Raw genomic sequence first — 13,872 nt, 5'->3', positions numbered from 1 at the left:
GCCGCAGTTTCGATGCAGATCCGACATAATTTGCCCAATGACTCCGTTAATAGCGTTCTACGTATTTTAGTCGCGATTCTTTATGTGAAAGAAGTTATCTGGGCTGGTGTCTGCTTCGCTGATACTAAACATTGCACTTTGTGTTTAACCGAACCGTGGGTAGTCCAAAACTACGCGCTCAGTGGTCCAAAATGAGGTGAGAGAGAGGACTACGCATACCCGAATCTGTGTTGGTAAACCCATTTAGCAGCCATGGCATGACAGAAATTGCGTCAGATTGTAATTGACTTCTCCGTGCTTCCTGTTCATCCATGTTCGGGATCAATAGTGTCAATCCAAGTTCTTCGTTGGACTTCTCTGGTGTCTTTGTTACAGTAGCACTCCGGAGCCTCCTCAAGTAGCAATTCAATAGATATCATTGTGGCTTCCAACAATTTGGTCCGGTAAGCGCTAGTCTCCCTCACGCACAATAACCTGAACGTGCAGTTTAAATACGACTTGTTCCTTTTCGTTTATATTGATGAAAGTCAGGCAGGTTTACGAATCAGACCTATATCTACGGATATACGTTCTGAATACTGCGGTCCTATGTGGAATCTTTAAATGTCAACATCCTTTAGCAAACTTTAAACAACGAACTCCACATAAATTAATAAGAGTTTGATTTGAATTCAGATAATACTCTTATCGAAATTCACTTCGATATTAAGTTTTATTCAAATAGTCTGAATTGGTCAATTTGTCAGTCCATTCATTTCCAGTAATACCAGAAACCCAGACAAGGTAGATAGTGTTGAGAGTGCTTAGTTCTTCGTTTTGGGTTGGGCATGCGATCACTAGCTTGTACCGTGATTTGTACGGGTTAAGTGCTTTGATTGCAGCCTGACTATCGGAACAGAAATTAATAACTTTGCCGGACAAGTTCTATTATAGGACCGGTCGTACTCCGCACATAATCACGAAAATTTATGCATGGAATACTGTATAGTATCTAACTAGCGAGTGAGACTATTCCAATCTTATTTCAGGATAGTGGACACCAGCACCAGCACGTCATTTCATCAGAAAGCCGTCAGGCCACTGGCGTTTGTTGTTGTCTCTCATTATAGCCTCGCCAACGGGGGGAATCTTTACATAGAATGTGCTGTACGGAAAACGACGTGTAATATTACTGAGAGCAAGAATTTATTCTCCCAATGTAATCCTTGTAATGTCTTGTATGACTAATACCAAGATCAACATGGTTACTGTTTCAAAGACATGTAACCTTCAGTCTGTATGCACATGATAGTGCTTCTTGTTTAAGGTGCATGTGTAAAGGTTTAATATTTAGAAGGGCATCAAGGGCAGCAGTCGAGATTGTAGTGAAAGTGTCATTATTTGCAGACTGTTTAGCTTTGACTGGACCGTCATCATCTCTCTCCTCTGCCACCACACAACGCATCCGTATGACAGTATTGGACGTACAATTGTCGTATAAATCCGATTAATGTACTTGGGTTTGAGACCCCAGCCCCCAGGTCGTTCCAAAAGTTTGTTTGCACTGTCCGAAGGCCATGCACGCTTTTTTGACTCTGAACTCAATGTAAGCAGATCACTTCGTTTTGGAATCCAATATAACTCCAACATGTTTGACTTGATCTGCACACAGTAGCTCAGAATCAAAGAAATGCAAGGGACGAACCCCGGTTGTTTATCTTCCTCTTCTAAAATGAACCATTGAAGTTTTGTTTGGATTAACTGTTAATTTATCTTATCATGCCGATAAGTTTGAGAACAATTGTTCCGATGCAAAATCTAGTCATCAGTATTTGGTGATCGTCAGCAAATCCGTAGGTTGGAAATGCAAGCTCATCAAGTTTCCTTAATAAACCGTCCGCAACCATGTTCCATGGTGACAGAACGCCACCCTGAGCACAGACGCACTTACTTAACTTCCTTATCTCTGCCTGGCCAGGTGACGAGCAAAGAATGCGGTTACTAAGTATTGTGTTTATCCAACCCGAGATATATGCAGAAACTTCATGACCGCGCATGGCAACCAGAAAAACTGGAAGGACACATTATCACAAGCCCCCTCGATATCTAGGAATATACTCACGCTAGATTGCTTGAGCGAGAAACCCATTTCAATGTTGAGATGCGTGTTCAATTTTATGCATTGGATATTCAAGTAAGCTTCATGTGATGATAGATTATCCGTTCTAAAGCTTTTAGTGGAAATTCTCAAGCTAATAAGCCTTCTTCTTATCCTGAGCTCCCTCTTTGGGAATAAATCTAATATTTATTTCATTTCATTTCTCGTCATGCTTTCGGGATATACCCGGTAGTAAGACTGGTAAGCATAACCCAACAAACAACGAAAGCTGAACAAGCCATTGATCCAAGAGAATAGGCTGAACAAGAACTATTTAAGTCATTATCCAGCTAAATTGTTTGTTCGGAATCCTTTTTAAGACGTGTTTGTGAACATTAAATTCATTTTGCAGCAGCACGTGAAAGATTCCATCTTTCCGAGGCGATTTGTATGGAGCAAAACAGCCAACTGCCCACTTGACCGATTCAGTGGCAACCAATGAGCGTGCAAACACCAACGAGTCCGAAACATCAGAATAAGATCTGTGAACACTGTTCAGCTCCTGATTTATACAACCTGGACAATGTGCGTCGAAACACATCTTTTAGCATTGAAAATGCTTTACTCTACTATATGGGACTGGGGCTAGGTGTAAAACTAAAATCTGATTTCGAACTGCGTCACGAAAATGTGGTATATTTTTAAACGACTGTAGCGCTGTTAATTTTTGATGGATTTGCGTCATTTAAATACTAATAGATTCAGAGAAGTCCAACTTAAAAATTGGTTGCAACTATAAATTGGTATTTCAACTCTCCACTATTGAAAATTCGGTATTATTGTAATAACATTGAGAAAATGTAAGGAAACAGATAAAGTTTTCGCTTACGTTTTGTTTATTATTGATGGATTTTAATGATTCGAACACCAATCAATTCTGAAACTTGCCAGTAAAAAATTGTTATCAAATTTATCTGTGTATTTTATTAGCACACTATTGAAAAATACGTAAATATGCAATAAATAGGGAAAACATATACAAATTTTAACCAATTTGCGCAAGACTTTCCATAACACGGACCTCATCTCGACATTCATAAGCATCCTACATATTTCATCGAATGTTTTTGATCTAATTCCTTCATTGCTATGCCTGATCTGCTGGCAGAACCAGTTGGATTATCGCCATTGTTGCTTGTAGGAGATCTTTCATTTGATCACGAGCTACTGAAGGGGAACGTTTGTCTGTGTGCGCTGGAAGGATTTTGTTCGCAGCTTCAAACGACGATGGCGGAACAGAGGCAAGATAGCAAATTGCTGGTTTATGCCGTGCGTATCAGTCGTGCAGGCAAGGCTTAAATCGTTCCATAGGATTCTCATCACATATCCCAAACAAACCGTCCATATTAGGACGAGTATATAATGGAAAAAAGAATTCAATTAGAAAATTACTTTTATTAATTTGTGTTAAGTTTGTGCTTGTTAATTCTATACCTTTACCAGTGAATCATATCATATGCAAATATTCTTCAAAATACTAATCTACCAACCCGATGGTTTTTGCAAAACCATTACGAATATAAGTGAATATGGCAACCCTGCCACTAAGCGAAACCCGATCAGAAGGGCATAACTGATTTATAACACCTGGAGTTATTTATTTCAAAAATATTTTGAAACAGGACCTGTTATAAATCCGGCTGGTTACTTGTTAAAATAACAAAAAATAAAACAATAACCTGGGTAATTATAACAAAATTGTAACAAAATTTGATATGATTTTATCAAAATTAAAACTAAATGAGATATAATTTTTTTCCAAAAGTATATAGGCATTCTGTGAGAGAACTGTATCAGATATAATCATCTAATGACAGTGACCTAGAAACAAACGATCAATTTATAAATTGATGGTCTCATAATAGATCATGTTATAATATTGATAGTATAGAAATCTGTCCGCAATCCACTTTCAATTCCGTTATCTGAATATAACTCCCGTTGTTATAAATATCAACCATAGTTATAATAGTGTTATTGTTTTGTTATGCTCTTCTGATCGGGAAGCCACACCAAAAAGAATGATGAAAATATTTTATTTGTCGCACAAAAGGATGGTCTTTCATCTGCACCAAAAAGTTAATAAAAGAGATCGCTTTGTGTTACATAGTGCTCATTTGGCATGAGCTGTGAAAGATGAATGTATGCAGCAGAAACGAATCGCCGGAAAGGTTCGAATTGTTTCAAAGGATTTTCGTCTCGTATCCCAAAACATAGTTGTTAGCAAGCTTTCCTTATTGGGACGAGTATAATGGGAAAAAATTGAATTGCGCCTTTAAGGGTTAATAATGCTGCATTTTCAATGTAACTGCGGTCGTGTCTTGTACACCCTATAATTTTTTTGTTCGTCACAAAACACCATTTCAGGTTTTCAAAGAGTTAATTTTTAGAGAATTTTATTTACACGTTAGCCCTCCGGCACTCGTGCAGTTGTAATTAATGCAACATCTTCAGAAACTCTAGCGAAATCTTCTTTCAGCACCAGCGGCTGCTCATTCGAGTAGCCATATGTGCGAGAGTGCCGGGGGGTTATAAAAAAAATAATTAAAGTTCAAAAGGTTCATTATTTGGCAAGGGATCTGGTGTTGCGGAAGCCAAACCAAGGTTTTCAAAACTAAACTGATTATTTATCAAGTAGGAGTATCCACAAAAGAAATTTTTACACTCACCTGTAATTATGCTCGAAACAATGCGTTACAGACCTTCAATAGGCAGTGGAAATTTTTGAGTTCCTCTATCAATTTTTAAAGGGCTCGGTCAACCCTCAGATCACCGAATTTCCTATGCCAACATTAGCAGTAGATTGTCCAGTAAAAGTACACTGAGTTCCTAAATTTACCCTCGCGGCATTTCGAACCCAAATGTTACCTACAACAGAGCAACCAAAAAAATGTAACGAACCGTGGCTGGAGCCGAACGACCATCTACGCCCCTAGCTCCGACTTCGGGTTAATTTAGCAAACACACGCACGTGGCATGATACGCTTCTTGTTTTTTCCATGCTCCATCTCTTAAAGCTATCCTGCCGTTTTGCTGAAGTAAAAATTGAGACAACAGATGCGGTAACGGTCGTGTTTCTATGTTTTTATTAAATCGTGATGTGGTGTGCAAATAAAATGCGCAGTTGTATGATTATTAACACCATTATTGGATTGTGTTTGTTTCGATAATGCCATTTATGTTCGGGTTGGTCGTTTGATTGTCGATATGAGAAAGGGGTACGTGCGAGCTGATTCATTTCGTGTAGGGGAGACTGAGGAGACTTGATCCCCGGGGAGACTTGATCCCATCATTGTAACTCAAAGGCGGATCAGAATACATTAATCGAATATACTATAAAGTTGCGTAGTTTTACCTAAACATAAATTTCATTAACACAGAAAAAAGAAATTGGACTTTTGTGTAACCGAATTTTTACCGATTTAAAAAAAAGTCTCAGAAGAACTGAAGAAGATTTATTTTTCAAATTTTCAAACTTTTATACAATTGATAAAATCACCCACTACATACTCTACTTTTGCATACAGAATTACAGGAGAATGTCAATTGTATGAATAAGTTATGATTGAGCTGATTCTTTTGTTCAACTATATTTTAACTAAATTTTGCTGAAATATATGCTATGGGTTCACTTGATCCCTTCAAATTCGTGGAGATTTGATCCCCTTCGCCGTACTTCATACACACCACTGAAAATAACCAAATTCACACCAGAACAATTGAAGTCATTGTTGTCATAAAAAATGTCAAAAATGAACGCTTCATCGTAAAGAAACATAACTGTAATTGTTTACTACAGTATACGTAGCAACCATTCATCCCACATTTGACGTTCCTCAACCATAATAAAGACAGCTTTCAAATAATTGCACGGAGATTTGGTGAATTCGTAAAAAAATCAGGTGAGAGATGCCTAATATGTAGTAACAAAAATAACAATATCTAATCATAACAATTTAATCAATACTACAATCCATTTATAAAATTGAATGGGGTAATGTACCCGTTTTTGCCCTATTAAGAAGGGTACCACATTATTACTACAATAATTTTATTATTTCAGCTTCTTTGATTTGTTATTAAGGTCCATTTTTTTATTTCGATTATAGTGGTTTTAACGTTAAGGTCATTCGCCTTTTATTAAGAGCCAATATAATAATAAAATTGTCTTGAGAATGGTGAAAATCTTCTGTTTGAGCGCAGCAAAATCTCTAATCGAGTACCTCCATTATCGCAATATTTTTTGCATTTGAGTCAATGCGTTGAGCAAAGATGGCAGACGCTGCTCTAACCAAAGGCTTCAGATGGGTAGGATGATAGTAGAAGCAGGGCAAAAATAGGCTTATTACCCTACATGCTCTTTTAAACACGTTTTCATAAAGGAATCAAGTGTCTCCAAATTAGGGATCGAGTCTCCACTAATCTAAGAATTTTCCATTTTTTTGTTGTTTTTCAGAAATGCTCATACTCATGTCCAGTATAATATTTCCATTTATTTTTTTTATGATTATTAGTCATCCCTAGAAACAATATAAAACTACAAAAAATACATAGTTTGTTATCATTCCACGGAATTGGACTGAAAAATAAAAAAGGGGATCAAGTCTCCTCAGTCTCCCCTACCGTACGTTTAATATTTGACTTCTGGCTTGCGTCTGATGTAGGATACTGGGGAGGAGCTGGTGATGTGTGCTCAGACGAATCTTATTCACAGTAACACGAAATAGATTACCGCCAAGTACAAGTGAAGATGAAGGAACAAAAGGTTAGATATTATTATTGTTCGACATAACACATTCAAATAATCCGCTTAGGACAGAATTTAAAGAGCTTCTAATCCGCATCATCTATTCACTACACTACAAAGCCATTTTATTTGCCTATATTAATACACAATTAAAATTGAAATTGAATTGTGATCGGTTTTATGCTTCTATCACTTTTTCAGAGGAAACCACGCGACTCCATTGTGTGTCTGATTTTAAAGAAGACGCATTGTTACCGGATAATACTTCAACTTTTGTAAACAGAAACTGTCTGATTGAGATTTCACAGAAACCATATCAAACTCCTAATCAGAGAAATACCACGCAAACCAGAAAATATTTCTTCTTTAGTACACACCACCCAAACAACAAACGCTAACGGCAAGTGCTTTTTTACGAAATTTAGGACGGAAAAATGCCAGAAGAGGCACACAATTGCCCAGGTAACTTAACTATACGTTCTCTAATAAGGATTATTTGTTCCTTCCTTGTCCATGCAGCGCCATACTCAAACGGTTCCTTCTCGCAAGAGTCCTTCTGAACACTCTCGATGTTCTGTGTAGAGTATAGGAAAAGAAACTCTAGACACATTTGCTAATATCTATCAATCTCCTTTTTCAGTTTCACACACTACTTGCCGGGTTGGCAGGAAAGAGGACGTCTACTCGACTCGATGGATGCTTTTCACCCTAAGGACAAAGTGACGGTGAGCTTGGGAAACGAGCATGGCCTTAATACAACCGAAACCTCGTATACCTAATGCGCTTGTTAGCTTGCCGTATACGAGACCGAATCGAGCCGCTCACACAGGGAGCACATTTACATCCCAGCATCCGGTGCTGCTGAGTGGAATCGGGCTAGTCGATGATGATGATGAAGAAGAAGAAGCAGAAGGATAACAATGAAAATTACTAGTTTGCGATAGATTGAACGAGTCATGTAAGGAGCGTTTCTCTTCAGCCAACTGCCCCCCGTAAGTACGCTGATAAACGTTTCGGCAACATGTGAACTTGGTCTCATACACACTCGTTGCGCAGGACGTCAACTGAGAATGGGAAGAGCTTTTCTGTCCGTTCGGGTCACATTATCATTTGGGTTTCTGTCCGAAAGCGAAAAACCAACCACATCTGTTGTTGATTTGGTGGCATTAGGAGAAACGTTTCCTTCTTTTTCGGGTTTTCACCATTGTTGCTTCTGACACAATCTAGCGGCGAATTAGTTGGGAGCTGGGTGGCCGCTCGCCGCTGGACAGTATCTCTCAGGAAGGAAGGAGGCTCCAGTAATCGAGAACCAACGGAGATGGATTGTGCTCCGAGTTGTACATTGTACTTTGGTTATTCGTGTTTACAAATGTTTCGGGGGATAAATTATTATCATTTCGGCTCTTGTTAATGACATCTGGCCGATTATGATAAACGTTATTGAGCTTAACAGGTGATGAATAATAAGCGCATCAAGGCGAAACCCGCCCATGGTGGCTGTCTGTTTGTCTCGGCTGTCGATGATGGGCTGGTGCGAGGATTTGCCGAAAGGTGAGATTAGACAAAAGGGTGGTCGAATTAGTTGCGGATGGTAATTATGTATACTGTTGCTGACAAGGACACAAACGTTTAGGCTGATAAGGAGTTGTATTAGCTGCCAGGCATAAGCTATGTAGAGTCTTGGTAAATGTGTTTTGGAAGGGCTTTTGTATTTCGCTTCGATATGACCGAACAATTCCGGCTGTAGATCTGTATGTTATGACGGATAAGATAACGTGTTCGCATATTAAACAACGATTACTGAAGCACATCAATATAAATTGTTTAATTCAGAATTTAAAACCGTTTCTAAACTAACACAATTAGTGCATTTTAAAACACCAACCATTCTATATATGTAGATCGCGCACTACAGTAACTATTATGCCAAACAGGAAATCAAACCCAACCCAAAATTTCCAACGCTACATCAATGGATACAGTGCAGCACGAACGCCCATTTGCGATAATTAATCATAAGTGCCTAAAAGCACGAAACTTGCCGACCAGCTGGGCCGTGTTCGCACCATATTAGAAAATCACGAGCAACCTGTTTGTATAACACCTCCAAAAACATCGCCATTTTCACACGACAACGTTGTCCCAACGGAGGCAAGGGCTGCTAAACACCCCCGACCACCCTCTCAAGGGTGGTCGTAGTTTTTCACTAAACTGCTCTCAGCCCGCTCGCGTAAAAATTAAATGAATTAACAACGATGTTTGACATTTTCATAAACTTCACGCATAGATGGTAGCTAATTTTATTAAATTATTCATGAAAATGAAAAGACCTCAGCACCACCACCGCTTCGGCATTTTCGGTGGCGGTGTCACGGTGAGAGTAAAAAATCATGTTCAAATTCCACATCCTCCCACTCCCTCCACCCCTTATTTCAGCTTCACCCGGTGAGTATTGAACGAGTGTTGAGTGAAAGTGTTTGCGCCTTCCGGTTCCGTTCCGTTCCGCATTTCAAGGCGCGTTCGACGACGGTGCCGTTTTGTTGTTCGTGCACCACAAGCACGGAGAAAGGGTTACAAATTAAATTAAGTGACACGCAATCACTTTCCATTTTGAGAAATCCCCAAACCCCCCCCCCCCCATCCATACTACGTGCGTAAATTTCTTCTGAAACAAGTCCGGCATCCGAGAGTCTGACAAAAGGCAGTTCTTGTTTCAGTTGCCAGCGAAGCGAATCGACTTTGCAATCGGCACGGACCCATTCCCGGAAGCAAAGCTCTTTAATTTGACGTTGGCTGAGGACCTGACTTCTTATTCCGATGGTGGAGAAAAGTGGACGAGGAAAAAACAAGAATCTGAGCTTTTGGCATCAGATTCCACAAGAGGAACTGAGCGTTGTTGATACTTACCGGCATAGTTTGACTACCGTGAAGGGTTGTTATAGCAGCTTGAGCTTCTTGATGCGAGGTAAATTTTACAAAGGCGCAACCTGGAAATAAAGAGGAAAAGAAGCGGAACGTCTTGTTAGTGAGCGTGGCAAAATAATATGGGCGCACCCGATTTACACAGTGCAGTGGCAGAGCTTGGTTGCTGTTCCTTTCGAACGTTGAAGTTCTACCGGGGATTGATGGTAAACGAAGTAGGCAAAGGCTTAGCACAACTTCAAGCTTGAGTAATTGCGATGAGCAATCTCGGTTGAATGGGGAACCGCGAACCCAGTGGAGTTGTTTACGTTATAAATCGTGATGGTATTGGTTTCAAGTGAGGTCGCGCCTGCTGCTTGGTAATGTCGATAATTAATTATTGAGACGGAAAGAGGCTGATGACACTGATAAAACAATTGTAAATAGAACGAAGACTGGAGTACATTGCAGTTTTGTTGATTTCACTATAAAATATGTGGTTACTTAGATGACAACTTGTGCATATTAAGCAACCTGTTTTGATCCACCTAGTGGTGCGATTGTGCCTTTCTCATTTATCCAATGATGTAATACCCGATTACTTTCAGTATAATATTGTGGAAATGTCTATTACATTATTATTACACTTGGTAAGCATATATATAAGTGTACAACAGTCACGAACATAATAAGCCATATGTCGAAGCTTGAAACAAACAAAAATTTAACATTCAGCGTGAGTTCAATGTTTTTATCATATCAACATATTTTTACATATTTGTGAGATTGGTTTAAAAAAGAGGTCGGTAAGGGTGGGTGGCTGAGAATGGAGAAGAGGTGAGTAGAAGCAGGGGAAGGAGCAGACGGACGTTTCAACATCGAACTGAATATTTTACCTTCCATTTGAGACTAGGTTAGTGAAAATTGTTCAATCAACACCAAAGTTCTGGAATATGACCGAAACCCGGACCATCCGTAATTGTCCATAGTGAACAAGATATTACAACAATCTTTGATTTGCCATCAGTGATCTAGATCTGTGAATCGAAGTAATTTGATGTTCATTTCAATAGATTTTTAATTTATGAGGTATTACGATTGTAACGGTTTGTATGAGCAATTCCAATGCGAGCGCAGTAACCAATCTGTAATTCCGGAACCAAAAGTCAGAACTGAATGAAATTCAACAAAAATCAATGGGAGAATTGTAACTCTTCTTTGAACATAAGTTTGAAGTTCTGGGAAATATGTGTGACAATCGCTCCGGAACTTGACGAGTTTGCCAGGGGCAGATCCGTTATACGTGGATAATGTGATCAAAGATTCTTTGATTGGTCATTAGTGATCTAGACCCGCAAATCCAAATAATGTTGAACCCATTTGACTATGCATTACATCATTAGGACATCATAGGGTTGCCAGTTTACATGAGAATTTGCTGTGAGGCCGAATTCAACTCGTAACTCTGGAACAGGAAGTCCGATCAACTAAAAATTTAATAGCGTCTTATTGAAGCAGTATACCGTTCATTTGAAGCTAAGTTTGTGCAAATCTGTTCAGCCATACCTGAGAAAATTGAATGACATTATTTGACACACACATACATACAAAAGAGGCAGAACATGGACATGAATAGGGATTTCATCAAAAAATTTCACGGATGGACAGCCACGCCATTCCACTACCCTAGTAAGGATGGGTGACACTTCTCCGAAACGGCTAATGGACTGATGGTACTGGCTGCTCCCCATCCCAATATAACTTTAGTCGGTCTCCAAGTACGTTTGAAACCCGGCCCCTTAGTCGGTGAAAGTAGGCTCAGTTGAAGCTCTGACTAGTGCCGATCCGGCTCTGAACGCGGTACCCTATGAAGGACCGCGTCCGTCCTTGAATGCGACCTCACTGCTCGCAAAGGTAACCATGGGATCATACAAGGCGACTACTTATTGCGGGCGTAGATAGCGGCTTGGAGTTGGGACCCAAAAAGCATGGAAGAAGACAAAATAAAAAAAATTCTATCGGAGCGAGTATGGTGAACCTGTTCGTTAAAGGTGAGCTAGTGAGATCGCCGACTCAGTAAAACGAACAAGTGCAATAACAAGTGCAACCGCAACAGCAGCAAGAGAAGCCCAGGAAGGCCATACCGAAGACGAGCGACGATAATCCAGCTGGACGCCAAGAAAAGCTAGGGTTTCAGGTGCGCACCCCGAATCCAAGAATTATCCAAAAAGACCAGCAGTCTGGGTTACCTAATGTGACGAAGTTGAGGCAAAAATCGAAGAACTCTACGAATACGTGAAAAGCAAGGGCAACGTGCATGGACCGATCAAGGCACTAGATCCTTGATCTGTCCGTTCACGTGCACGTAGCATCAAATCCACCGTAGCAGCAGCCGAATGCGAACAGATGGTGTGGACATCAGAGCTGTACAATCGGATGCTAGACGCACTAGCCAACTCGGAAGTCAGGCGAAAGCCGGTTGTTATGGAAGGAGATTTTAACGCTTGGGCGCTGATAGATAACAGAACTGGCGCTGATGGATAACAGAACTGGCGCTAATGGATAACGTTTGCCAAAGGTGAGGGCTGGCGAGCGGAAGTGGAAAATAAAGGACGTCGACAAGGACCGTTCTGTGGAAGCACTTCGTGCTAACAGCGTCACTCCAATTCCGATGAGCTGTCGGAAACAGTAGCGAGGGCATGTGATGTAACAATGCCGAGAAAAATGGAATCGCAGATTACCAGCGTCCGGCGTACTGGTGGAGCGATAGGCTCAGCATTCTCCGGGCTGCCTGCCTAAAAGGCAGAAGACGCGTTCAGAGAGCAAGATCTGAGGTAGTCAGAGAAGAGTGTATGGAAACATTCCGGGTGACCAGGACCGTTTCAAAACGCAAGATATTGCTAAGCAAGTCCATCTGCTGCAAGGAGCTGTTCAGAAAAGTAGACGCTAATCCCTGGGGCAATGCTGACCGTGTCGTTATGGTCAGGATCAAGGATCCAATAACGCCAGTCGAAATGTGCGCCGACAACCTATTTTCAGGTTGTCGGCGCACATTTCGACTGGCGTTATTGGATCCTTGATACTGACCATAATTGTGGATGGTATTTTCCCGAAGCACGACCCAATCGCATGGCCGCCTACATCGTATGTCGATGCAGACGGTGGAAATGCTGGTGATAATCGAGTTTCCAACGACGCGAAAAAACCTCCCGGACGGGATGGTATCCCCAACGTGGCACTGAAGACTGCGATCCTGGCGTTTTCGGACATGTTCAGGGTAGTCCTACAGAAATGCCTGAACGATGGTTACTTCCCGGATAGATTGAAGATCTAGAAGCTGCTGCCAAAACCAGGGAAGCCACCAGGAGATCCAGCATCGCTTCGGCCTATATGCCTGCTGGATACTTTTGGTAAACTTCTGGAAAGGGTCATCCTCAACGGACTGATGAACTGGTGGACGCTATCTGCACAGTCATCCCGAGCGTGGAGAAGGCATTTAAGAATAACGATTTCATATCACCGTATATTTATCGTGCCACCAAGAAAGCATTTAAGTAAAAGAGAAGGGGTAACACTACTGCGCCGTGGTTATAATAGACGTGAAGAAGGCGTTCAACAGTGCTAGCTGGGTGGCTATCGCTGTAGCTCTGTGCGGTATGCGGGTTCTGTACTATCTGTGCAAGGTTCTAAAAAGTTATTTCCAAAACCAAGTGCGAAACGAACATGGGGCCAAGAAAAAATACTACTAATTTTTCTTGATTTTGATATACTTTTCTATATAAAAATCCAGTTAACAAGTTTTCTATTGCGATTAGAACTATGTTCACCTGTTAAAACATGTTAAGATATGTCTAAGGAACAACATTTGATGATATGTGGGCATGTAGGGCTTATTGAATCAGAGTGTAAGTGATCTTACTATGGAAACATAGCAAAAACACGATTTTTGATTGGAGACACCTCTAAATCATGTCCAAATTAAGTCATTTTTGGAGAAACTTCTTAAATTCACACGTAGAACAAAAATCTGAGCTGACCCATGTACATTTCAAAACTTTTTCAAAATGTGGAGAGGTCTAATGCACAT

General features: G+C 40.5%; 1 protein-coding gene across 7 annotated transcripts in view; it reads right to left on the bottom strand.

The window, feature by feature from the left end:
• Positions 1–13,872, bottom strand: part of LOC131694044 (CUGBP Elav-like family member 4) — a 467,189-nt gene that overhangs the window by 119,358 nt on the left and 333,959 nt on the right. For all 7 annotated transcript variants that reach the window (XM_058982390.1, XM_058982393.1, XM_058982391.1 and 4 more), the window contains one exon: positions 9,792–9,871. In XM_058982390.1, the coding sequence (XP_058838373.1) occupies positions 9,792–9,871 (80 nt within the window). The remainder of the gene's footprint in view (positions 1–9,791; positions 9,872–13,872) is intronic.

Source organism: Topomyia yanbarensis, chromosome 3 (assembly GCF_030247195.1).
Source record: "Topomyia yanbarensis strain Yona2022 chromosome 3, ASM3024719v1, whole genome shotgun sequence".
Taxonomy (NCBI): Eukaryota; Metazoa; Arthropoda; class Insecta; order Diptera; family Culicidae; genus Topomyia; species Topomyia yanbarensis.
This window is presented reverse-complemented; position numbering and strand designations above follow the sequence as displayed.